Source organism: Heliangelus exortis, chromosome 1 (assembly GCF_036169615.1).
Source record: "Heliangelus exortis chromosome 1, bHelExo1.hap1, whole genome shotgun sequence".
In the NCBI taxonomy this organism is placed as follows: Eukaryota; Metazoa; Chordata; class Aves; order Apodiformes; family Trochilidae; genus Heliangelus; species Heliangelus exortis.
Genome location: NC_092422.1, coordinates 129,904,352 through 129,932,315, shown reverse-complemented (window position 1 = coordinate 129,932,315; position 27,964 = coordinate 129,904,352). Strand labels below are relative to the sequence as shown.

The 27,964-nt window shown below is 39.5% G+C and overlaps 1 protein-coding gene across 3 annotated transcripts in view; it reads left to right on the top strand.

Moving 5' to 3' along the window:
• The window catches only part of SYT1 (synaptotagmin 1), a 338,121-nt gene that overhangs the window by 282,005 nt on the left and 28,152 nt on the right, over positions 1-27,964 (top strand). For all 3 annotated transcript variants that reach the window (XM_071766359.1, XM_071766352.1, XM_071766370.1), the window contains one exon: positions 652-769. In XM_071766359.1, the coding sequence (XP_071622460.1) occupies positions 652-769 (118 nt within the window). The remainder of the gene's footprint in view (positions 1-651; positions 770-27,964) is intronic.

Below are 27,964 nucleotides of genomic sequence, written 5' to 3'. Positions count from 1 at the left end.
CACTGTGTGCTCACCTGGTCTATGCCTGCCTTTGGTTTTGGGTTTTTGCCTGTCAGATAGGAGACAAGTCTTTTTTTAAACTGAATATTTTGTGCTTTGCGTGTTATATACTTTTTTTGGTTTTGTGACAAACTGTGATGAGGAAGACTCATGCTACTGTTCTATGGAAGACAGCCTACTGGTTGCCTATACAAGTGCATTAATTGATTTCCACTGAAACTCTACCTGGAAGGGAAAAAAACCCACAAAAACAGTTATGACTTGGTTTAAAGGGTAAACAGTATTTGTGGGACTATTTCAGGACTGAAATTCAGTATACTACATTGTGTGTACCCATTTATATATACCCATAGATAGTATAACTTACTTTGCAGCCAGCACATAATCTTGTCATTTGGCTCCATACACAGCAGTTGCCATGGACTTGAGTTGCTGCAACAGATCTGAGGTAGTTAAGGATTCAGCCTGGGCAACTTGAAGCAGATCTCTCATATTGTTCCTTTGAACGTTTTGTTTATAGAAGGAGTTCGAGATGCAGTCCTGTTACTTTCCTGAGGGGCTTTCCAAATCACATTTTAAAAGGTACCAAAAATTACTAAAACGTAACAAAAATTATTAAAATCTAACACCATGTCCCGTTTGCTTTTACAGCAAGAAAAACTGGGTGATATCTGCTTCTCCCTCCGTTATGTGCCTACTGCTGGCAAACTGACTGTCGTCATTCTGGAGGCAAAGAACCTGAAGAAGATGGATGTTGGTGGACTATCAGGTATGTGCATAACAAATCTGCTTGTGGATTTTGCAGGCTTGCAAGGCAGAAAATAAACTCATTTTCTCTTGGAGATCTTTGGTTGAGAAGGTAAGTGCTCTTGTTTGCTGTCTGAAAAATGCAGTTTTTGTTTTCTGAAGGATAGGACATGACAGACTATATCAGAACTCTTTCTAGCTTTTAAAAAAAGGATTTCATTATAAGTTACATTCCACTCTAAGACAGGGTCTGAAGAGTTAACAGTCAGATGACAGTGCAAGCTCTCTCTGCTTTCCTTCTCTCCTGTTACCTGGAGATAAATAGAGACTATTCAGACAAGAGACAAAATTCTGACTACAATTCCTGTTGTCTGTTTAATCTCACAAAATGTGAACATTTCCATGTAACGTTACTGATAATACATAATAGAGGAACTCACCACAGGTCACTCTGCTGACTGCTGTTTGAGATGCTAGGATTAATTGTTTCTGCATCTGAAGGACTCAGGTGTGATTGCTCCTGTGTGCAGAGCAAGGAGTCCTCTGTGTTTGCATGTACACCAGCAATCAAAATGAGGGTCATGAACTTGGGGCAGTCAATGAGGCTGGTATTTCCAACATACTCAGCACGTGCTAGTCCTTACAGTCTTTAATGATAGTAAAGCTGTACACACCCTGAGTGAGATGGTGTGTGTAATCTCTAAGGGAGGATGCAGTCAGCACATCAGGGCTGTGTCTCTAGGGCAGGGCTGTGTCTCAGGAACCTGGTGGAGCCTTGGTGTAGGCTTTTGTTGTCTGTGTTTGGAATTACTTTTGGAATTACTCTCTAAATTGCCAGTTAGCTGATACCAAATTAAATAACAAGATGCTTTATAAGGAGAGGACTTTCCAGGAGAATTTTATTTTGTATACCTTCTGTTTAAAAGGGACCATTGAGAATGAGGGTATCTCCAGCACAGCTCTAGAGCTGAAAACTTCTACAGCCATCACTAATACACAGACAATGTAATTGCTGATTTTGAATTAGCAAGGAACAGAAAAAAGTCTTTTGCTTTTATTTTCTTATAATACCTACTACAAGATGTTACATACAAAATACACAGAGAAATGGCAACTTGCTAAAAGCAAGGAGGACCTTCACAAAATGTGAAGAAACAAAGTGTCTTACCAGTAACCAGTCGTCATTTTTTTTACCTCTGCATGGCAACGGGCATAATGAATTCAGAGACATCAAAATATTGTTGTAGTTATTACCTCAATCAGGTCTGAATTTTCCTTGTCTAAAATGGGCGCTGGATTAGGACAAATCTTTAATTCTTTCCGGTATTGTACTGAACCAATAGTGAATTAATGTTCTTAAGCACATTTACTTCCTAGTTGTTTTCCAAAGAAAGATTGGAGTCTCATAATGAGGAAATGTGGGAGATTTTGACTTTACAGTAGCTCTAAGAGCCAAAGAATCTATATTCTTTTCTAGGCTTTGTGAGAAATATGATGGATAATGGGTACTCAGCTCATAAAAAAAGAAAGGGGAAGCACTAATGAACAAACCGAAGACCTTCTACAAACTTCAAATGGGGCAATGGGATGCATTGTGTTGAAAATAACTCTGAGGAACTCTCCTCTACATGCTGCAGCACACAGGGAACATTTAAAAATATTTCTAGGGGATGACAGGTTTTGTTCTCCTTTTTTAGGGCCGTGCCAAACTAGAAACATCGTGTTCTCTCAGAGACAAACAAACCCAATGGGATACCATGATTGTAGCAGGAATTCAAAAGTCACTGACAGTGATAAATGGCAGTTAGTACGGTGTTCCTGAGGCAGTAATTACAGATGAAATACTGTTCATTTAAAGTGGATCCAGTATCTTTAGTTAGGGAATATATCTTTTGAATAAATTATGCAGAAATAACTTCTGAAATCAATCTGAGATTCTGTTGTCATTATTCACACTAAATAATACCTGCTCTCAAAGCATGGTACTGCTAAGAGGTAATGAAGGTGACAGGATTTTATCTCAATTAGTGAATGCTTTCCCCACTAGTTTTGCTATTTTCTCTAGATACTAAAACGGCTTTTCAATTTGAAAAACTGAACATTTTGCATTGCAGTGGAAGTTGCAAGGAAAATGTTAACAATCAAATGTGATCTCAAACTGAATGTTACCTACATACACAGCAGCACTTACTGTCAGGAAGAGGTGAAAATTACGTAGCTGTTACAGATGGGGGAGAAATCATAGAAGTTTGTCAAAAACAGGCAAAAAGTCTTTTTGTTATTCTCACCTATTTTTGAGAAGATGCTGGAAAAACAGATCTTTGGAAAGGGCTTTGCTTTCTCTTTGTGCCTCTTTGTGGAGGTTACCTGCTTTGCAGAAAGAATGCTAGCACAGAATCACCATGGTTGGCAAGGATCTTCAAGATCATTGAGTCCAAATGTCAAGAAGATGCTAAGTCCAGGCTCCTGCAGAAAGTCTAACAGCACTGAGAAGCATCCACAGCACAGCAGCAAGCAACCTTGCAGTTTCCTTCTTGCTGCTTCCCTCCACATCTTGAGTATTACTCCTAATAGTAAATATAAGCCATACCTTTGCACCTCAGAGATGTGGAAAGCTTTAATATTTTATGTTAAATATTTATGTTCTCTTCAGTCCCAATACAAAGAACCAGTCACTGTGGCTTACTAGACTTCTGATCTATTTAGAAATTCATTAACTTCATAACTGTGGTCAATTGGACTTAAATGCCTGCTGATATTTAACATGGATATTTTTATTGTGCAGATAGCCCAGTTACAAAAGTATCAAAGGCAAGAGACTGATCAAAATAGACTGAGACTTCTACTGCCTTTCCTAGCATTTCTGCAGGGCTTCTATTGGTGAAACCTTAATCCTGCTAGTCAGTGCATATATCTCATTTATTGGTTACTACAGTTGCAAAAAAGAGTGTGATCTCCAACATTTTGAACTTTTCCATAAATTTTATTAGCAGTCAAAAGCCAAGCACAAATTACTTTGGAAACAGACAATAAAACGCAACAGAGTAATCATTGAATTTATTAGACTACTTGTAACAAAACCAGATCACCTCTCTGAGCAATAAACTCCCAGGTCTTAAACTTAATTGCAATGTCAGGCTGTGACTAAAGCAAATCTTGGCTCAAATTCTGGAAATATTCAGCCACAACTCATCAAGTCACCACAACAAGTCGAAATTATTACTTCTGTAGAGCAAGGGCCTCTGGCAAACAATTATGCATGTTTTAAAATGGCATTTTAATTATTTAAATTATATTCAAATGCATTTTTAATGAATCAGACATCTGGCAAGTGATATGTAGGAATTTAAGCCATGAAGAAATTATTTTTATTTGTCTGAATTTGGTAACCTTGTGCTACATGGCTTAATGGGTATCCTTCACCCAAAATGTCTATGTGAATTAGTAGCTTGGGTCCTAGAGCAAATAAAGGGAATTTAGTCTCATGGAATCATAGAATGGTTTGGGTTGAAAGGGACCTTAAAGATCATCAACACAACCCTCCTGCATGGGCAGGGACATCTGCCACTAGACCAGGCTGCTCAAGGCCCCATCCAACCTGACCCTGAACATTTCCAGGGAGGGGGCAGCCACAAATTCCTTAAACAACCTGTTCCTGTGTCTCACCACCCATGTAAAAAGCCCTACCCCAGCTTTATTATAGACCTCCTTCAGGTATTGGAAGGTTGCTATAAGGTCACCTCTCAGCTTCCTCTTCTCCAGGCTGAACAACCCCAACTTGCTCAGCCTGTCTTCATAGAGGAGGTGCTCCAGCCCTCTGGTCATTCTGGGGCTCTCCTCTGGCCACCTTCCAGGACCTATATGTCCCTCTTATGTTGGGGACTCCAGAAACGGACACAGCACTCCAGGTGGGGTCTCACAAGAGCAGAGCAGAGGGAGAGAATCACCTCCCTTGACCACTGTCTGTGCTCCATTTGATGCAGCCCAGGACACAGTTGCTTTCTGGGATGCAAGCACACATCGATGGCTCATGTTGAGCTTCTGATCCACCACCACACCACCACCAAGTCCTTCTCCTCAGGGCTGCCTTCAAACGTAGCTCCTTGCAACCTGTATTCATGCATGGGATTGCCCCAACCCAGGTACAACCCTTGCCCTTGGCCATGTTGAACTTCATGCAGTTTGCATGAGCCCACTTCTCCAGCCTGTCAAGGTCCCTTTGGATGCCATCCCTTCCCTCCAGCGTGGTGACTTCACCACACAGTTTGGTGTCATCAGCAAACTTGCTGAGGGTGCGTTCAATTCCACTGTCCATGTCACTGACAAAGATGTTAAACAGCACTGGTCCGAGTTCTGACCCTTGAGGAACACCACTCATCACACATCTCCACTGGTCACAGCTCTATGGATGTGACCATCCAGCCAGTGAATTCTGCATTGAACTTGAATTCTGCAGTGTCGTGGTGACTGCAGCCTGGTCTCCTATTAATTTTTACATTGCTTATCAGCCCATCTCTGTTGGTGAGAACAAGGCCTAGCAAAGCTCCTTTTCTGGTTGGTTCCTCTACCATTTGGAGCACGAAGTTGTTATCAATGCACTTAAGGAACTTCCTGGAGTGCTGGTGCTTTGCTGTGTTGTCCCTCCAGCAGATGTTGGGGTGACTGAAGTCCCCTTTGAGGACCACGGCTTGTGAGTGCAAAGCAGCTTTTGTCTGTCTAAATGGGCCTTATCCACTTGGTCATCCTGCTGTGGTGGTGTCACGGTCTGTAGCAGACCCCCACTATGATACCACTTGCCCCTGACTTCCCTTTAATTCTGACCCATAGGGTCTCTGTCAGCTCCTCACCCATCACAGGCAGAGCTGCATGGACTCCAGCTGATCAGTGATGTAGAGGGCAACACCCCCTCTTCTTTTGCCTATCCTGTCCTTCCTAAACAGTTTATTCCCATCCATCCCCACATTCCAGTCACAGGAGCCATCTCACCACATCTCAGTGATACCAATAACACCATAGCCCTGAAGGGCAGGCAGGCATGTGCAATTTGTCTTGTTTATTCCCCGTGCTTTGTGCGTTTGCACAGAGGCATTTGAGTCATGCTGCCTTTGAAGCAGTCCTACTGTCAGTCCATCTATCCATACACATGCTTTCCTGCTGGCCTGTGATTCTTTTCCAGATTCAGAGCATGTTAGTGGTTCTGGCCTCACTGTGATGGATGTGGGATGAACTGAGGATCCTCTTCCCCAGCCTCCCTAGTTTAAAGCCCTCCTAATTAAATTGGCCAGCCTCTGGACAGAGACTTTTCCTGCTTGTCTGACACGTGGACCCCACCAGCCCTCAGCAGACCAGGTTTATCAAAATGAGGTTATGGTTGAGGTAGCCAAAGCCCTGATTATGGCACCACTCCTTCAACCGCTTACTGACTTTACCAATCTGTCTGTCCTTTCCTGCTCTTTTCCTTCAACTGGAAGGGTTGATGAGAACACTACCTCTGCTCCTGAGTCTTTCACTGCTTGCTCCCAGTGCTCTATAATCCCTCCTTATAGTTTTCATGTTACTCCTCTCCATATCATTGGTGCCCACATGAAATAGTAAGAGTGGGTAGTAATGAGTAGAATGCATGAGTTTTGGCAATCTGTGAGTTATGTCCTTAATTCAAGCCCCCAGTAAGCTGCAGACCTCTCTGCTAAGTGAGTCAGGTCTGCAGATGGGTCCTGCAGTGCCTCTGGAAAGGGAATCTCTCCCACCACTGTTACCCTTCACTATTTATTCTGGGCAGTGGTTGTTATACAGGCAGCTGAGTGGGCTTCCTTCCTCTGCTCTGGCAACTTATCTTGCATGGGTTGCTCTTTCCCTTCAGTCTGCAGAACTGTAGAGTAGTTCTGCAGGAGCATCTTACGTTTGCAGGGGAGCCTCTTCTTCCTTTGGGATTTTGACTTAACTACTTTCTACTCCTCTTTGTTTGCTTTCCTCCTTTTTGTGTTGTTGTTTGGCAGATATATTTGCTCTCTAGGGTTAAGCTGTGGGTTTCCCTCGGCATCTATCTGAAAAAAAATTCTCTCTCTCCCTCTCTGCCTCCCGAATGTCCCGCAGCCTCCTGCAGTTCCACCACCTGCTGCAAAAAGGTCCTCCACTCCTGTACACCTTTTACATGCCTGACTGCCTCCAGTCCCTGACCCGTAGGAAAGTTCTAGGCATTTCCCACAGACTGTGGTCTGTGCAGCCACCTCTCTCTTTCCCACCTCTGGCTGGCTGGAGGCATCAGTCACCACCGGGAGTGGATGGGCTCACTTGCTACAGAGCTGCTGCTCTGTCAGGACCCAGATCACCTGTGAGACACTTGCTAGAGCTACCTGGGCCTCCTCTGTCACTCCTGGTTCCTCATGTTCCCCTGCCAGAGGGAAACTCTTAGAAAGAGAGACACAAAAAAACGTAAAAGGAACCCTCTTTGGCCAAGATCAGCTGCTCCCCTCTGTAACGAGTTTGCTTTGAAGCTGCTTCACTCCCAGGCTCCGAAGCTGCAGTCACTCCCAAGTAACTGTCCAAATATTTTGGATATTTTCTAAAATAAAAATGGTTGTTTAACCCTCAGCACATCTCACTAGCAGTTAAATGTAGTCAGTGCAATAAATAAGGTGCTTCTTTTTATTACATAGGAAGATTCCCAATATTAATACACAGGTCTGTAGATTTCTATGTATTTAGCCATACCCTCCATTTGTATGTATTTTTGTTCCTAATATCAAATAAAAGCTTTAAATTCAACTTCTAGCAGCTTTCCTTGTGTTGACTATGCCAATTGTTGAAATAAATTACCTGAATACATTGAAAAGCATTCTCCATCTGAGCCTTCAGAAGAGACTGAGGCTGGCATCTGGACAGACTGTTGCTATGGGTGTTCAGATACTCAGACCCTTCATCTTAAAAGCCTTCTTTAAGAACTTCAGTGGCTGTATGTATTACTGTCAGAGTACTGTTTCATGTCAAAAAGTCATCTCTTAGTAGCTGATAAGTGTAAGCCTTAACATAGCTTATCATCTTTTCAGGATTAATTTCAGTATGTCTTATTCCTGATAAAAATCTTTGAAAACTAATGTTGTTTTGTTATCTGTTTATTATTTTATTATACTTAGCTTTTAGTCTATCTAATTAGCAGGAACATATCCCAGTAGCAAGCAATGTTCCCTCCTATTACCTCTGCAGCCCTGCTGCCTCTCACCGCTGCTTCTGGTCAGACCCTGAGTTTCAGCAGGGAGGAGATGCCCCAGCTGGCATGAGCTCAGGTATTGCCTTAAGAACTGTTGCCAAGTAGCAAATATTATAGCAGATCCTAAACTGTACCTGTTTGTGCCAAATTAATGCTTAGGAAGAACTGCAAGGAGAAGAGTATTGTGGCTGGATCCACGTGCTCCTCTTTCTGCAGAAGACTGCAGATAAGACAATGGAAGGGAAAGTGGCCTGTAACCCAGTCCATTATCTGTGAAAGCTAATCTCAATATTTATGAGTTATGAATAGAAAATACACAGGACCTCTTTGTATCTGCCAAGAAAATACTATAAAGCAGAACCGTCTCTGGGGACCAAATGGCATTACAGCAGAAATAAAGCTGGTTTCCTACAATTAGACATTTATGTTAAAGATCACATTCAAATTCAATGGCTTGGTTGGATGTTTTAGAAAATAATTTAAAAATTAAAAATTGTTTAGAAACCAGCTCTTTGAAGACAGAGTGAATGCTCATGAATTATGCAGTCAGGGTATTCACTTTAATAACTTCATTAAAACATAAGAAACCTTAAAAGCTAGATAACGCAAATGCAATATTATGGGAAAAGAAATACACCATTAGTGCCATGGCCTTGCTCTAAGCCATATTGTAAGCATAACTCATTGAACATTAAGGGGAAACAGCCTTATTAAAAGACAAAAGTAAAAATAAACAACAAACGCCACCACCACAACAGCTGCATTTGCAACTAGTCTAATCCTAAAGAATCCATCAGAGATCAGTACCAACAAATATTTTAAGATCTCTACTTCCTGTAAGTATTTCTACAACATCTAATATCTCAATATTTTTGCTGTAATACGCTGACAGAACTTCCAGCAGTAGATAGTTACAGCAATACATCTAACTCTCTTGCAAAGCAGTCTCACACTATGGGCTCCTATAGCGATGATGGGATCAGTCACCAAATCTCCACCATGTTATAATCTTCCTCTTCTGCCTAGAAGAGCGTTCTTGTTGGTGATATCTTTCCTAAGGATGGGAAGAGGAGGCTTGTATGGAATGTTTCTCTTTCAATGGATCTTAGGGAGTTGTTTCTTCTAATCCCAGCTTAAACCTTTCACATTGAACCACCTTCTTCCCCATGACAAAACACAAAGGAGGCAATTCCAATATCAATGTATGTTCCAAATTACAGTGTATTCATTAAAGAAGCTATGTTAAAGGATACATAAAATCTCATATTGCAGGGCATTATGAGGAAGTTGTCAGGTAATTCTCCATTTTGGAACAAGTACGCTCAAGCATATGCTGCAGGCTATTGCACAAAATAATGTGTTGTATTAGATGAACCATCAAATCTTGCAATTCCTACAATGAAGCAGAGTCAAACTGCTCTCTCTTTTTGTTTTCTTCTATGCTTAAGATGAGGAAAAAGAGTCTGTGGCTGCTGATTATTAGCAAAGTTGTACAAAACCTGTAGGCATTGATCTGAGAAACCTTAGGAGAAATGCTGTGCTAAAAAAAGCATCTGAGCTCAGGAGTTGTTTGAACAGCTTCTTGATTTGCAAAGGGAAAAGAATCTTATTGTATGTGCACATCTCCTTAAGAGTACACATTGCCAAAGGTACAGGAGGTCAGCACCCAGCTGGATTGGCTCTGACAGTCAATACTCATAATCTTCTGGCACTGCTTTTGATTTTCCCCAACCCTCTCTTCCCCAAAACGGGGAGCAGGAAGACTTCGTATGCTCTTATTTAGATAGCCCCATCTAAATAATGCATTTTGTGTGTGTTTGTATGTGTGCTTCTTCCTGATTAAATTACAGTATGTTTTTTATTTGATTATGCAGTCCCAAAGCAAGTGTGAAGATGTGTGTGTTAATTACTTATATGAAAATGAGATAGCTAATGCTTTAGGTTTCCAAGCTCTTTGAGAATTTCATAGCTATGAAAGTGGCTGTAAAATGGATGTAGAAATACTGTAGATAGATTCTGGTGTCCTCAGGGAAATTAGTCAGTTCTCTTACAAGTAAGTTTATTTTATCTTTACTCTCTGGAAATTGCAGCCCATGTCTTTGTTTTTTGTTTTGGTTTGGTTTTTAATGAGATTCAAGAAAAAGATAAAATGTGAACTCAGAAAGAAAATGTCATTTTTCATGTCTATAAATACAGTTTAGATCAGTGCTTATATGGGCACAGAAAGTGAAAAAAGTATAGCTGATGGTATTTCCTTTTCAGGACTGTGTAAAGTCACACAGGTTTTTCAGACAGCAGGGTGAACATTTTGTTAGCACTGTTACACAGTTTGATGAAGCTTGTAGGACTTTCTGAAGAAACAGAAACAACTGCAAATGCAGCTTTAAATCCCTCATGCCTTTTTTGTTTGTCTAATCCCATGTGGGCTACAAAGATGATTAGTTCCTGTTAGATCTTTATGTGATTACATCTTATAGGCCTCCCGTCTCTTTTTCCAAAGTGTGACTTGTTTACGTGCACATCTCAATAGAGAGAAACGTTTCACAAATTAGACCCTTGATCCTCATCCTGAATTATCTGTGAAAGTAGCAGGGGTTATATGCTGAGAAGGGAATTGCATCTCTCCTCTACTATACTGTGCAGAAAGTGGGTCTGTAATGACAGTGTATATACTACAGTTAAAGGAGAGAGATAGGAAAGGTATTTCTGGTTCTTTGTCACTATCATTACTTTACATATATGCTTCATGTGTGATCGTTGTTCAAATCTGTTCATGAATTTGGCATGTGAAGCTCTCCACCGACAGGCTTATCTTTCAACAGTGATGAAAAATTTTTCCCTTAGTCAATTCCAAAATTTGTTTTCCTAAACCTTCCTAACTGAAGTTGAAAGTCAAGTCCTGCCCCCTCTGCTGCTGATGCAGGTACTCAGAAAAGTCCAGTTACCCTTCTTGAGGTGACAGAAGAGCAATACAATCTTGTTGCTGGTTGAGACTGAGGTGACAACATTCAGTTATCTTCTTCTGCCTTTCGTGTCTCTCAGGACAGTGATATGAATCTCAGTGGGATTCTCTCTCCAAATATTTTATCCCTCACTTTACTTGATGAGGTAGAAAAGCTCTGGGCTTTGTTTCTGACTTCCAGCACAGGTCATGTTGCCTTAGAGCCAACCTGTTCTAGTTGAGTTAGTCATAGGATTTAATTAACCTCAAACTACCTGCCAATCAAGTGGAAAAGTGAGGCCCAGAAATGCCACTTTTCCCCTGCAAAGAAGTTTGTGTGTGGTGGAGGTGAGAATTTATCTGGGTTTACTTCCTAGTTACAGTTTCTTGTTTTGTTTATTAGCTGTGAAAGTCAATGCTGAGGGTGCCCTGTCTTCATGAGGGTCTTCTGTGATCATCATTACAGTATCTTTACATCTGTGTAATAAACCAAATAACTGAGCTTTTCAGACGAGTATTGTAAAGTGTGTGTGTCATGCTAAGAAACTTCCAGATGTATTGAAGGGAGAAACAAAGATGGATATGAGTGAATTATCTCCACAAGCAACACTTTCATTTAGATATTTGATGTCTTTAGCAGAGCTAAGGAGCTGTTTAATTGTTTTACAAAGCTAAATATAAGAGAAACTGGGGGGGGTGGGGAGGGGGAGGGTGCTGTTTGGTTTTTTTTTTTCATTTTTTCCTCCTCTCTTAACAATATGATTTGTTTTAAACAAAAGATGTGGATTTTTCCTCCATTGTACCAGTCTTGTTGATACAATGGTACCAGTTGTGTTTCTCTCAACTGATGGATCTATCACCAATTTAGTGCAAGAATAAAACCACTAATATGGAGGAAACATATCCTGGCATTTTATGATTGTGAGTGCAGTGACTTTAGTCCATAGGAGAAGATTAAGATTTTCTCCCTCTTTTGTTTATTAAGCTATTGTTTTTCTGTCTTGTTGATGAATATGCTGTTGCTCATTCCTCACTTGAATTCCTTTTGTTTCTGCTGAGATGACTTTTACAAATAGCAACATTTTTTCTCTTTAAAACCAAATAACTTTTGTGCAGGGGTTTTTTTGCAACATCCCAATACATCTGATATTAATGTAATTATTGAATAGTTTCCTTATTTCCATTAAGGAAAGACACAAATAAAGCACAGATCACATGGTACCTGCCCAGGATGCATGTGAACAGACACAAGCTTCTTTATTTGACTGCAGAATTCAAATGTTATGTAACACAGTTGACCAACGTGCTGTGGGTAACATTTAGAGGTTTTCTTGCAGAGCATGCCTAAAAAAAAGTCTGTTGTAGTGAGTCCCACACAGTGCAAAGTTCAACTGTTTTTTTTCCTTTTTAGTGAAGGTTGGAAGCAGAATTTGTGAGCTCTGTATTGTGAACTTTGTCACAACATATTCTCTCCAAGATTTGAGTTTGTCAAAAACCAAATGAAGATACAGATCTACATTATAAAACTCCGTGATCTCATAGTAGGCAGAGCCAGTTTTTAATTAGTGTCTTGTAAATAGTGACACACAAGGATTTCAGACTCCAAATGTAATCTTTGCAGCTTAGTAGCAGGTAGGAATTTCTTCAGGTTAGAGAAGTAAGGGGTTCTGTTTAATCTCAGCTGTCAAGATCAATCTGTGGGACTTCAATTTGTCCCACTTCAATTTTGTGGGACAAAATTCTCTTTGAGCCTCTCCAGAAATCCTTGCAGTACCTCTGGCCCTAGGGTCATCAGAACCTTGCTGTGAGAGGATGCATTTCTGCAGTAAGTTCCAGGAAGCTGGGTTGGAGGACTTTGCTATATCGATTGCTTCCCATCAGCAAACCATCATGTGCTTGTCAACATTTGAGGGATGCTAAAAGAAGTAATTATGAGAGCATGTCATATAACAGTTTGTTTTTTTTTTTAAGTTCAGGAGCCCTGGCTATGTGGGATGTGAAGGAATGCTTATGTAAGATGTGACAGCATCAGCAAGTCTTGCGCTGCAAATTGTTTCAGCTGGTTGGAGCCTAAGTTATTCAGGCTGCTCCCTCCTGGCTGAAAAATAGAGGGGGGAATGTTTAATTAAAAAGAACTGCATGTTACTTTACAAATCAGGTATTTGGGATCTGAATCTGGAAAACTTTGGGAGCAAAGGTATTCCTTGGAGAGGTTTCTGCTTTTGTCATTTGAAGTCATTTTTACTGAGGCTAAGCAAGCTTAAAGGTTATCAGACCAGACTGCATTCTGGATTGTGGAAGTTGGCATCTGGTTCTGCCATTCCCTGAGACTATCCATTGTGCACCATTGTTGAGGAACATCTACTCTGGGAAGTAACTCTCTGGCTTCTGGTTGGAAAACCAGCATTTGACCATAGCAATATTTCATCTGCTGCTCTGTTCAGTTGATGTGTCTGGTATTCCGCAGAGGAAAGTGGGTGATTGCCTAAATTTCTTGAGTTCTTTGACCTGAAATAGTCATGAAATAGACTCAAGCATGAGATAGATATTGTTTTTGTCTAATCTGTGCATGGATTAAATCCTTTTGATGAGGATTTGAATTCTTCTCACAACAAAATGGAATAGAGAATCCACACCAAAGCATAAACAATCATTTATGTTCTATAAATGAAATCATTCATATGAGCACATCTTCTGTGTACTCCAGTACACACTCTTCTCTGTGTAACTAGTATGTCTACAATATTATAAAGTTCCAGTTGCTGTATGTCTAGTGTAGGTATTATAGTCCTCAGCTTCAGATTCCATGAGGTAGCAGGGGTTATGGACCTGGTAGCTTTTCAGCCTTGAGGCAGGTTTTGCACTGATGAAATTTTCCATCGCATAAGAGCTGGCAAAACCCCAAGGCCAACAGTAGTCCTCTAGTAATTTAAAATTTAGTTCTCTAAGCAGTGGAATTATAAAGCATGATTTCCTTTAAATTTCAGAATGTGACTGGGTATTTTTGATGTTTAATAAAATACATGCTTCAACTGAAACTTTATTCCACAGGTCGAACATCCATAGCATCTCTTTCACATATGGTGTGTAATAAAAGGTGAGGCCATGCTGCAGCTTTCACCTCATATGGGGATACTTCATAGGCTCTTTGTATTCCACCTGTCTGCCTCCTTTCACAAAGTGTGTAGGAATTTAATATCCTTGAGAGGCCTGTGATCCTGTCAAGCTTGATTGACACTGGCCAGTATAGTAAAAAGGTATGGAAAGAAGGCAGACACCAGGCTGACCTGCAGACAGAGACAGATTTATTACCTACACTGTGTTTCCTTGGGAATCCAAACAAACAAACAAACAAAAGAAAGTACTTGTTTTCTTGAAAATCTAGTGACATATTTAAATCTATTCTAATTTTCTTTCTGTGAGGTGTTTTGCCTTTTTTCTGTCTTTCTGTTACCTGGATAAAGCAAATTAATACGTTTTTTAAAAAAATCTATAGAGCTGTTCCAAATCATTCCATTACCTCTTCTCTCGTTTTAATTGTTTTCCATGCACAGGAGACCTTGAATGTGAATAACCCAAGTCACACTCTGATTTTAGAAAACAAATTTTGGCTCTTTGGCATTGTACTTCTGTAAAGATCATGATCCCCGAGCATTCTGTTTCTGTGCATTTGCACACAGGTTTGCTTTCTATGGAGTATTCACAGGATAAGCACTTTGGCTTTTTTGGTTTACATGCTGTTTTATTCTCCCCTGTTTTACAATGCCAGCCTACTTGAATCCTGGTAGATGAAGTGGAAGGTAAGAGTAGGCTCAGCCACAGTGCTGCTGCCTGACCTATCTCCCATACACATCTTGCCTTTAGAAAAGCCCGGATATTTTTCAGCAGCACTTTGAGGTGCATTCAAATCTGCTTTGGCATCTCTCCAGTCCTGCATAATATCAAGCAAGGGACATCCTGTCTGAGAGAATAGAATGTTAGTTCAATTACATTCCTGAAACTGAGTTAAATTTCCATGAAATCTGTTTCAAATGGGAAAAACCCTAGGGGAATGGGGGCTTTTTTTGTTTGTTTGACTTATATTACAGCAATCAGGCATAGTAAATGAGATGCATTGTATAAGCACGTGTTCTGCGTGCTGTTTATGGCTGTTTATCTCATGTGTTTGATAACAGGGTGAAGTAAATAAATTGATAGTGCTGCCATCTATAGACAAAGCAAAGTTATTGCATTGAGCTTGTTGAGAAAGGTGGAGGAGCTTGAACTTCTCTAAAATTTTGTTAATGATGTTATATGGTAACCAAGGAGAATATAGAAAAGCTCTAAGCTGTTGCTTGATATGATTAATGAGGAATCATTAATGGTGATCAAATTTTATGTCACCAGCCTGGGCTTCTAAAGTACAACACAGTAATTAAGCAGCCCTTCAGTGTCTTTGGTTACAAGTCCTGTCTGAGGACCCTGGCTAATCTTGCTGGTCTGAGAATTGTATTTTGCTAGCCAGGATTGTGTCTGGTATATTGAAAAGAATTAGCCTTCCTGTGACACATAGTATTTCAGTCCATTTTTCGGTAAAAAGACAGATGGTACAGTTTTTCTGGCAGAGATCCAGGCATCCATATGGAACAGTAGTATTCTGTATTAATTCTAGTGTTGTTTCATTGAAAGATAACATTCTGGTCAAAAATGTTCATGTTCAGTTTTCTATTTTTACCTTTGTTTTTCTCTAGTAAGTTTTATTTATTCTCAGAAGTGTAAAAGCCATCTTCTCCATCAGCCAGCTTGATCTGAGTGTAGCACACACAGTGAGATTCTGCCATTCCACAACATACACATAAGACATATTTTCAGACTGTCCCACTGATTTCCATCAGGTGAAGATTCTATTTTATCATGTAAAGGGTGAAAGAACTCAGATTTTGGATTTTTTTAAATGCTGCTTGTTTCTATATCTACATGACCACAGAATTAGTTAACAGCTTTGGCTACTGCTGAAATACTGTGTTGACTGGATTTTTGTTCTGCTTGTGCATAAATGAATGCCACCGTTTTTTCTCTAGGAAACAAGGAACATTGCCTGTCATTATTTGTGTTTTTTATTTTGTGTCAACAATTCCTTTGCGAATTTTACATGAGTATAATAAAATAGTCTGAATAGCCCATATCCCTACATGAACTGCAAGTCACATTAAAGTGAAAAAACAGCGATTAGAGTAACCAGAAAGAAAGAAATACCATATATAAGCAACAGTGAATCACTTAATGACTTACTCAGGTTTGCATGATACATGAAGATACTTAGCAAGATGGGAAAAAAAAAAACTAAATAATTTGAATGAAAAGTGTTTGTAAGAAATTTCATGAAAGCTACCAGGAAGGCAAAAATGTTTAGTTTGTAAGACAGAGGAAGTTGTCATCTATGCATCACCACAGACCAGACAAGCTAACACAATCACATCACAGTTTCAACAGTGGTCATAAAACTGCTGTAGAACAGCACAAGGTTTTCAATAGCCACACTAAATCCACATAAAGCCTTCCTTTTGCTCTGTAAAGTCTTGGTAAGCTGAGGCATTAAGATGGGTTCAAATACATATTTTCAAACTTTACATCAGTGGATTTGACAGCACATGCTGATATCAGACCTACTGCTATGGGTATGAAGCTCAATAGATAATGTGCTAATAAATTAAAGATAATGTTGGACAAGAGAAGCCTTGCTGAAATGATGAGAAATTTCTGCTAACATTTTGATTTCATAGAAGGACCATTAGTGAATTTGAACTCTAGTGGGTGACAGGAATCTTGGATTTCTATCTTTTCCAAGCATGAGTAGACCATTGGTACATCTTTATTTGTCTTCTTGCATATGCAAAAAACCCAAGGCATTCAATTATTTTTATGAGGCTGATGACTTTTTATAGACAAATTTGATAACTAAATATAAAAAAATTGCTCTTAACCGTGGAAGAAAATTACAAAGTAAAATAGAGAACTAAAGTTCTCTAAACAGTGATTTTAATTTTAAAAATAGAAGCATAAAAAATTTTCTGCCTTTTAAAAGTAATGTATATGTCTTGAGATACAGCATTAGAAGACAGTTGAGAATTTTACTAGTTCTCTGCTTAGATGTGTACTTCTGAAAATTCCATCCATGCTTAGGCTTTTAAATGCATTTAATACATTTTAACTACACAGTAAACTGTACTTTTGCCAACTTTTCCCTATTCAGTCGGTCACAGTGGCTGATTTTCCACTTGAATCCATGGTGCAGGGCCAGGCCTTGCTAAACTGAAAAGCAGAAGATTGATGTCTCAGTAATACCAAAACCCTTCCACACAGCTCTGACAGCACAGAGTAGCTGTTATTGTTTGGATTTTTTCAATGAATTGGAGGACTTTAATTCAAATAAATACCTCCTAATACTCGAGGCTTCATAGATATTTTAGGGCTTAAGCAAATGCTTACCTGTGTCTGTGAGATGTGCAGTCAATATGGAAATGACAGAGTGCATCTGAATTTGACCATATGTCAGCTGACTCAAATAGACAAATTTGAGAAGAAGCACTCAGAAGAAAAATGTGCATATTGCTCACTCCCTTGAGCTCTTTGTCCAAAAGCTGATTTCTGGATTTCTGGATGATGCAGTGCTAGGTGATAAAAGTATTTAAAGGGAGAGCTTTGACTAGTAAGTACTCAGGAGTTGCTAATGCATCAAAAAAAAAACCCAAGAGAAAACATTCAGCTGTATTTGTCTGAGAAATATCATCACTAGCATTTCTCAAAGAGTCTCTAAACATTAGTATTACAAATGGCTCTGCAAGTAGAGTTGCATGAGACAGTGGAAATACAGCTGGCATGGGAACATCACTAATTTACTAGTAGCTTCTGCTCTGAGCCTTTGAAGAAATCTTATTTTCTGGTTCCCATTTTAGTCTATGTTTTGGGGGTGGGTTTTAACTCAGAACTTCCTAATGTCAAATATTTACATTATCCCATGAAATAAAAGCTCACAAACTAGAGACCCTAATTTGTCCTTATCCACTGAAGTGTCCTGACCAGGGGGTTGTAAAGTCAACACATTTCCCACCTTATGTCCTTCTCATCCCAGGATCTTTTCCTTCTCATTTACTTGTGTCAAGATTTGAAAAAAGGGTCTAATATCCTAACCACTGGCCAAGACTGTGCTCAAGTAGAAATGCTCAAAGGAGGCAGAGTATTAAATTCCCTAATAGTGAGTAGGAAAGGGACCAGGGCTCCTGCTTCCCTGGTGCACATTCTGCTCATGAAAGCTTAGTCCTCAGAACCACCTTCTTTATTTCCAGGGACAGTAACCTTTTTTTATCAAGCATGCAAGGGCTGTACTTTGTGCTGAGCTTGGTCACAACCTCTCAGTCTGTCTCTGTGCTAAGCAATGAGGTGAGCATGCCAACTAAAGTGCATCCTGGAAGGATCTGAAGGGTGTTTTATATCCCTAAATGTTTAGAAGAGTGAGGTAGTTTCCAGATGTTGGGTGACCAAATGGGTATGGTCAGTGGAAGTGATGTTGAAAATTTAAGAAAAAAACACATTTTTTCCAGAAAAAAATGACAGGGTATGCCCTGCAACATGGATGTGTAAGGTCTTTTCATATTTACTCTTTTCAGTACCTGAGATGTACCAATGTTGTTCTGTATACCCTAAATTCTACTTTGACCCTTAAGGTTAACTCTTCCCAAATTTGCTAGGAACTTGTTGTTTCCCCATATGTAAGGGTATTTGGCTAAACTTGATCTTGGGAAGCATTTCTCTGTGCCTTTGTTTGCAATCACATCATCTCTGTTGTGGGGTAGGACTGCCTCATGTTGTATAGAGCCAATATTCAGCTGAAAGGGGCCTCTTGGGTGATACTGTGGCAGCAGTAACAATACTAAATCTTGAAGTTCCTGATTTTTCCCTCCTCTCTTCAATCTGTGCTCAGATGCCTTTCTTCCCTGAGAGTGTTGGGTTTTTTTTTTGTCATGACTGTACCTCATTAAGATCTCTGGTCAGTGTGATAATGCTCATGCCCTTAAAAACATCACCCCAAAGCCACGTAGTATAATTTTAAATATTTTTCTTCCTTGCCATCCCCGGAGAAAGAATCCAGAAATAATCCTGTTCATCCAGTGGATGAACACTGGATGGTAAGCACTTTTTATGAAATTCATTGAGTTGGGTACGTTGTCAAGGGGGTTAACTTTTTTAGTCACTGCTTGTGATACACAAGCCTGAGAACCATTAGCTCAACACAGTTTAAAAACTCATAGCTGAAAATGTATTCTGCCCTTTTTTATAATAACAGAAATTGAGGTGCACAATTCTCCAGGTTAAATTTGTAACAGAGTGTTTTTTCAACTTAGCCATGTACTCAGTCTCACCAACTGAATGGAGGAGAATCTGTAGATTTCAGAGCAATTTTTGGTGCATCTGTAGCTGAAACTGTCTCAAGTTCCCATTGAATCAGATAATTCTTATCAAATATCCTTGACTATGATAAGAGGATCAATGCTGCCAGCAAGTGCAAAGCAGCACAAAAATACAGTTTGGTGAAAGACAGCTTCATTGTAATGCAAAAAACATCTCAGCACCCCAGCCATTCTGGGAGCTGGTGTGCAGGAGTTTGAGTGATTTGAATACAGGATTCCTGATACAGCAGAACACATGAGACCCAAAATGATAACTTGCCCCTGCAGGGCAAATAGACATGCTCATCATGCAGGTCTTTGTAGAGATAATGTATACATACCAGGTCTGGAGCTCAAGGGTTAAGAGGGATGGCTAAACTTTAAAGTCATTTGGAAGCAGCTGATTTTAAGTTGCCATGGCAAAGGATTTTCAGACAATGAGAAGCTTTTACATTAATATCTTCATAGGTCTTGTTGTGATAGAATTATCTTTGTGAAGAGCAGTCTCTTTCTTGCTCCTGCTGACACACAGACACACAGATGAAATCACAAAGTAATTAGTGCTATAATGATTTGGGGGTTGTTTTTTTCAGAGTATTTTGCCTCTAGTTTGGAGATTCCATCTCTGGTAGGTTTTGTAACAGGGCACTGTATTAGTCAATATTTGGTTATCAAAAAATTATCAAGATAACCCATCTGTTTGCAAAAAACACCAATTTGTGGAAATGGAAGTGCTTTTCAGTCATGTTAGTCTATTAATTTTGAGCAATAACTAAATAAAACCTATCTGATCTTTAGTTCTCTTTGTTTAATTGCATTTTTTTTCTTTCTTTCTTTTTACTTTGAGGCTGTCATGGCTTACGCTCTTTGCAGCACATATTTTGCAGATAGGTTCTGTGATTCTCCTGCCTTCTTCCTCGGTATCCAAGATACAATTCTGAAAAAAAACCATGTGTCCCACCTAAGAATAGTCTGAGATAAGAAAAGCAGCTTATCGGTAGGGGGGAAAATTGTGGAGAATTTTGCATGGTTTTGTTCTGTTCCTCTTTTGGGAGGAGAGAGCGTAGTGTCCACTCTTCTCAAGACAGTTTGGAGCTGTTCTGATTGTTGCTGGTTAGATTTAGGGTGCCTCTGCTCTTGTTTGGGTGCAGAACCAAAGCCCATTTCAGTGGCTAAGCCACCTACAGTTGGTTGCTCATTTGCAGATTGAATCCCGATGCAGAGCAAAGCGAGGGCCAGCGCTGTCACTGCTGTTTTATCTTCAGCAGCTGCCCAGAAGCTCGCAGCCAATGCAGATGGCACTGCTAGGTCAGTTTGTTTGCCAGGAGCTGGGAGCACTTGAGACCTGAGTCCCTTCATTGCCACCTTCCACAGGCTCCCTGCAGACTTGGGGTTTTTCAGAGATAAGTTTTCCAAGATGCCAGTTTTGCCCCTGGCTGCAGAGACAGTCAAGATGCAAAAGGGGACACTTGCAAGCCTAAAAAGGGCTTTGGAGAAGCAGCACTGAATCTCTAGCAGCAGTGAAACTCTGATATTCCCACCCAGTGGCACTCTGTCATATTGAAATTCAGTGGGCTTCAGGACATAAAGTGAGGTGTATTTATTCTGACACACTTTTAATTAAGGTTTTTATCACATTCCTTTTAATTTAATTTTTGCTTGACATTGACCATTCCTTGTTTGGGATCCTGCAGGTCTGGAAAGCTTTCAGATAGGGCTTTAATTGGAGGCTTTTCAATGTAATTATTAGTTGTGTTTTACATGAGAATGAAGCTGATTCTTTTAATTTAGCGCAGTATAAAGGCTTCATACACTCAGTTGCTATGCTAATGCACAGGACTGGGATCTGCATTACAATACATCATCTCCACTCTCTGCACTGCAACACAGACAGGCGATTTACTCAGCTTAAGGAAAGCAGCAGCAGCACTCAAGTAATTGGGGCCTGACAATGCCCTGTGGGTATCGTTAATTTAGCTGTACCCAGATGACATAACAACATATAAACATATTTAAACATAAACAGACTGACTGGATCCCGTAAGTGGATCAATTGCATTAATCTGAAATCCATATATTTTTAGACATGCATTATTAGTTATATGGGCAAACTGGGCAAACTGCTGGGTATGTATGGAAAAAGAATACTCTGCATGGCAGTATGAGCTGTTAGTTGTTAATTCTTTGAAAGCAGCCAAAATATTTAAGCTGAAATGAACAATAGAGGAAAATTTTAGAGAGGACTGAAAAACATCCATGAGATTATGTACTCGTTGAAGGTCCCCAAAGTTACAAAGTGGCAAAAATATGTTCAGAAAAGATATAGTAACAAGTGGGGGGGGAAAAAACCCCACAAAACAAATATGAAATAAAGGATGCTGAATAGTGGGTAGGGATGAGCTTGGTTTATATAATAGGATAATTTAGAAAGTGAAGTACAAAAATAGATGGGAAGCTAAGAAATTACTGCATTGCAGCTTTCCTATACCCAGGCTCTTCCAAAAAGCTTGAAGTTTGCCATTTAAAGGCAGCAGTGAGGAACGATTCACCCGGTACGGGATCAGGCTTTAAATTCTCCAGTCTTTCTCCCCTCATACAACTGAAAATGTGCTCAGCACACGGCCAAACAGCCAGTATCCCCTTCTTATATGTTTGCAAATTGTGGAGAGAAAATACAGGATTAATGTGCTCGTAGTCTGGCAGTGAGAGGAGCTGGGTAAGACTGCAGGAAAATTAATAAGAAGAAGGAACCATGGCATGCAGCTCCTGCAGCCCCTGCCCCACTCCCTTCCCTCTTGAAAGAAACACAGAGAGGACTTTGCAGTCCAGGCTGATCAGATGTGGCTTTCCTGAGGGGTTAAATCCAGACACTGCCCAAACTGCAGGATGGCTTTCTGGATTTCTTGTTGATTTTATTCTGCAAAGGCAAAGTTCTGTCTGAAGACTTTGGCTGATCTGAGCTGGAAAAACTGGAGTTGCTGTTGATCTGAGTATGCAAGATGGCCATTTGTTTCGGGGAGGGAATTCTTTGACATAGAGTAAGTTTAGATTTAAAATAACCATATCCTTTTAACAGTAGGTAGTACCACTCATTTTTGAAAGTGTTTAAATTGGACATGCATTTTCCTGAGAAATAATTTACAATCTTATCTCTTTGATATAAAAAAGCAGTGGCAATTTCTGCTGAATTAATTCTCAGAAGCAGGAAGCTATGACCTACGCTGTAGTGGCAAAGAACATCAGCCAAACAGGCACCTGGACTACTGGCTAGAAAATATTTTTCAAAAACTTTTTAGTTGGTCAAATGTCCCTGAATCACACTCGGTACACCTAAAGAAATTTGCTCTGCCAGGGCAGTGTTTTGGTCTTTTGTGGGTACCAGAGAATACATACAACTTCATATAGGAGCAATAGTGTGAAGCTGATCATTTCATTATTTAAATGATTAATCATCTAATGTTTGAGATATTTTTTGGAGTATTCCTGTTGCTGTAGCAATAATGGAAGTGAACATTTATGAGTGAGTATAGGAGAAAAACAGTGCTCTAAGACCTGCAACTGGAATTCATAGTTATGGCAAATGAAAATATGAGCTGAGACATGGGTTCCAGTTTGTTACTCCCAGTGCTTTGGTCAATAATCTTTACCTCACAGCTACCTGTGTGGTAAATAAAAACCTGCAAATACTGCTTTTCTATTACTATGCAAATCCTATATGTGGGAGTAATGCTTCTGTAGGAGTAGTGCTGAGCAGGTGTCATCCTTCCTCATTCCCATACCCTTTCCAAATGAGAATATTTTGTACTTCTTATAACCAGACACCCTGGAAGACATCAGTAAACATTCCCCTGTATGGTATTAAATGAGCACTCTGCATCATAGACAGCCAATCTTACAAAGAAAATGCATGTGTATGGGATAACTATACACATTCCTTGAATTAATAAACATGGTGGCAGAGTTTTGTCAAGTACTGACAGTATTTCAACATAACTACAGGAATTTTCCAATGTAGGATGAAAAAATGAAGCCTATGACTATATTATCAGGGTACTCTATGACTTTTGTATCATACTATATCATTTGTGTCATACTTTCTAGCAATGTTCAGAAATCCAAAGCATGTCACTCTTTCCTGGATGCTTGGGGCTCATGAGCTGGAGGAAAACAATATCAAAAATCACATTTATACCTATGTACATCTGTACTCATGTACATTGTCAAACATCTAAATATAGTAATTGCAAATGATTTCTCAGCTATTTTGGTGAGGTAGCAGGCTTTATGAAAATTTGTGCAAATCATTTCTGTAATGCTTTTTTGCATGTTTGCCTCCTTTTCTCCTTTTTTTGTCTTTTCCAATAATGTTACCAGTCTACACATATTTCAGTTATATAAATCCTATTTTTATGACTGTACAGAAATCATTCTAAATGAAAGAATAAAACAAAAATTTTGCATAAAAATACTTTGATTTTGAAGATCTTTATATTCAGTTTTTTGTAGTGCTAATTTAGTGTAGCCCACTGTTGAATCCACTGTTGAATATTTTCAGAGAAATTTTCTAAACTGATACCCTGATTGGAGCTTGTGAGATGGAAGAGAAGAAGTAGATACATTCATAGTGGGGTTTTTTTACAGCATTGGCTGAATTTGTATTTCTGGCTGTTTGGTGCCAGGGATTATCTCTTACTTTATACATGCATAGAAACTGGAACCTATTGTAAGAAGCCTAATGAAAAAGACATTTCTGTTTATGAATGACTACTGCTAAAATATATGCAATCTCTTTCTAGAATTGTATTGGTCTCAAAATGAGCCTCCAAACAAATTTCTGCACAACAATTTGAGGAGAGCATTGTTCGAGCAAATCATATGCTGCAGAAGAAGAATCTTGAAAAAAAAAGGGGAAACTCTTTTCTCTAGTTCTGTGTGAGGAAAACCTGAGAGCTTGGTGCTAGTAATTTGAAAAGGAAAAAAAAATGGAAAAGGTGTTGGTTCTAATGGATATCAAGAAGATGGCCAACAGCTAAAATAGGCTCTTTTCATTATTTTCTATAAGTTGGTAACTCTTCATTTGGAGTGACTGCAGTCTTTACTTAACCTCAGAGTACAGGGAATAAGAATTTCACATAATTACGTAACTAAGCGAAATGAGATTAAGAAATTGCTGAAGATTCTTTTCGTTTAGGCTTCTCTGCTTGATGTGTCAGGCAGATCCGAGACTGCTCACCTGGGAGGGCAAAATGCAAGGCAGTGACCTGAGCTCTGCCGGGCAGTCACCTGGAGAGCACAAGAAGCACTGAGGTGACAGCAGTCTTTGGACTCCTGCTCTGGTGTAAGGCAGAGCTCCTTTCTCTATGGATCTGCAGTTTGTCTTACATACTGAAGGAGATATATATCCATAGGTTGTATCCTTCTGAAAATTCGTACTGAGTTTAGACTTTTGGACTGAAGCAGCCTTCTGAAGGACTTGAAGCTGATGCTGTAAGGGTGGAGAAAGTGTATGCAGCATCTGTCATGCTTAATATGCATGAACAGTAGATTGCAAAAAGAAGGTTACAGGCTCAACAGTAAATTATTTCCCTGGTGCAAGAGTAAGGTAGGGGTTTTAGATATTAGGAGAAGACATGGACTATCCTCCTGAAGAGAGAAAGAAGGAAGGAACAACTAAGAAGTTTTTCACATATAAATGAAGACTACATTTCTAATACATATTTTGTTGATGTTGAGATCTAAACAAGACAAATTCTCATGAGCAACAATAGTTTTCATCTCTCCTCAGTCCTTAAATTGAACTTCAGATTGTAAGATAAAAAAATAATTGTTCGGGAATGGGGCTAGGGATGAGCATGAATGTGATTTTCTAGTTCAACAAAGATGTGTTCAATCATGTAGCTGTGTGAAAGATGATGTAGAGTGCTGCCAGGCTGTAAAAGCATGGTTATATATCACAGATGTAAATAATTTAGCAAGATGTAAAGCAGTGAGACCATGTCTTTAAAAAGGTAATTACATTATTTTGAACAACTGAGTATGTCATGTTGCTTTTAAATTGAGTGTTCCTGATATTTTAAATGTTGAATTATTTAAGGGTGACTGTTCAAGTTTTGACAAGTATGACTTTTCGCTTGCTGATCTTGATGTCTGGTGGACTTGACTATGGATCTGAATTGAAACAGGCAGACTGATTAAAAAAAATAAATTGAGGGCATTTATCAAAGAGGGAAATACTATAGTTTTTGCCCAGATTAGGAAGCTGAGAGCAGAGAAAATAAACAGGGGACAAAAAAACAATTATAGAATTATCCTAATGCAGCAGGTAGTTGTTCTAGGCTGGTGGATCTATTGTGCTACAATATCTGAAACAGTGCCCCTGTTGTGATTCATTATCACTATATAGCACTATTGGAATTAATAGTGATCCAAGACAATCATAAACTAATGACAGAAATGGTGGTGTTCCTTCATGGTTGTATAACTAAGTGGCCAAGTAACTGGTTTTGTGGAGATAATTCCCTTATAAAGAGAACAAAGGTAACCTTTACAGATAAGTACCTACATAATTTGGTCTGGTAGGGGATTATTGGCCTAATTCTCACCTTATCTGAACAGCTAAAATTTCACCAATGATGACAGTGATGTGCCCATTTATTCTAGCAAGGATCTGTGTACAGTTTTAGATTATCTGATGTTGTCTGAAGTACCTCCTTGTCTTTTGCTTTGTTAGAATCCATTTCTCAGTTTTCTCACTGCGGTTGCTTCAAAGGCAGTTTTGGGCAGCACAATTCATTTTTTGTGTCACAGGGTCTGAGGCTGGGATCAGGACCTAGCAGGGTGCTGGCTAGCATCTAAATATGCAACACAATGTGGTCCTTATTCTTCTTTTGTGGGGGAACAACACATAATTTTCACTGATCAGCAGTCTTTGTCTGCTGAGCACTAGCTGGGAATTTGTGTTTCCATGACAATAAACGCTATAATTGTGCCTGCCTTTACTTTATGTGTGTCACGCAGAGCTCTTAGTCAAGCAAAAATCGCAAAAAATCCTCCTGACTCACTTCTTGGGCACTGCCCGGCTGCTTGCTCTGCTGGAACTCCACAGGCTGCAACAGCCTTGGCCAGTTCTTCTCAGTTTATCTTAAGTTGTTGCATGTAGCATTTTTAATTGCTTGTAAATGCAATCTGGGATGCCTTGCGTGTGCAGAACACAGAGTTACCTTAACATGCCAGAGGAGGACTGTCAATCACTGCCAGAAATTTTTGTTTCTGTTATAGGAAAGGATGGCATGAAAATAACAGTGTTTACAGGAGTGCTTTGCTTAGCAAATCAAGACAACAAATTAGAAAAAGGGATAGTTTTAGGCTCCTCTGAGTTGCTCAAAACTTTTGACAGTACCAGGGTTTCTATTTCTGTGAATAAGCACAGCCAGGAGGATTTTCAAATTTGGCATTCGGAGAGGGAAAACTCCATTTGGAGCAGGGAACCAGAGCATCTTTCCAGAGAAGTCCTCTTCTACACTAGATTATTTACTACCTAAATTATAGCTGTGCCCAAATTATTCAACTTTTATAAATAAATATCTGTTCACTGGAGGAGGGACTTCAGCCCCTTTCACCCACCTTTAAGGTAAGATTCCTAATCATTAGGTTCAATGCTACTTCCTTACCTCTTCCTTCTGTCCCTCTCTAGTTTTTTGTAAGAAAAGGGCAAGCAGGTTGTGGCACACAACTCTATCATCCCTTTAAATTAAAAAAGTGACCTTCTAGGGGGAATGATTATGTGAAGACTAGCTAGCTGGCCTCTTGCACTTCTTAAGAAAGGTCATATTTGAAACCAGTCAGTTGTTTTTATTGACTCTGAGCCCAGATATGAATGTGCTGCTGTTCTTTGAATTGTATCTTATTAATTCTGCCAAGCCTTTGGAAGACTAAGAAAGTCATCCCGAGAGATTTCATGTGAAAAGACCTTAAAGTCAGAGGATATGAGCTGATGGAGCAGCCCAAAGCCCATAAATCTGGTTCTAAAAGATCATCTTTAGGCTGGTCAGAAGAATCTGTCTTGATGAAGTAATAATTTGGTGAAATAGTGCACATGTCTACTGAAGATCAGATTGTATGGTCTTAGTATTTCCACTCCCTCTTTACGTGTATAAATAAAATTCAATTCTGGAAGGCAAAATCTTGATTCAGTTCACAGTCATGGGCAACCATCTCTAGAAGTCACATGTCCTGTGCTATGAATCAGTGGTGATCTGGATGTTTACTTCTTCCTCAAAACTTCTTTAAGAGATAGATCAAATTTTTTTGAGCCCATTATAAGCAAATATGAGATAGTTACCTTCTACAGTCAGGACATAAAGAGAAAGAGGGAGAACTGTAGTTAAAGTTATCCTAAAGTTACCAAACCAGGACAAGAAACTTAGTGTTTGTAACTGAGCATGATAAAATGCAGATGTCCCAGGAGCATTTCGTGTCAAGATGAGGAATAGCAGACTGGTCAGGAATCTTTAGGACAATAGTTAAACTACAGACAGAGCCTTTTTTCTTCCCCTTATCTCCCTTAGCAAGCAGCAGAAAAGGACAGATTCTTTCTAAGTGATTCAGAGGAAGAGTTTAACTCAGGTGCTGCTCTCTTCGTGA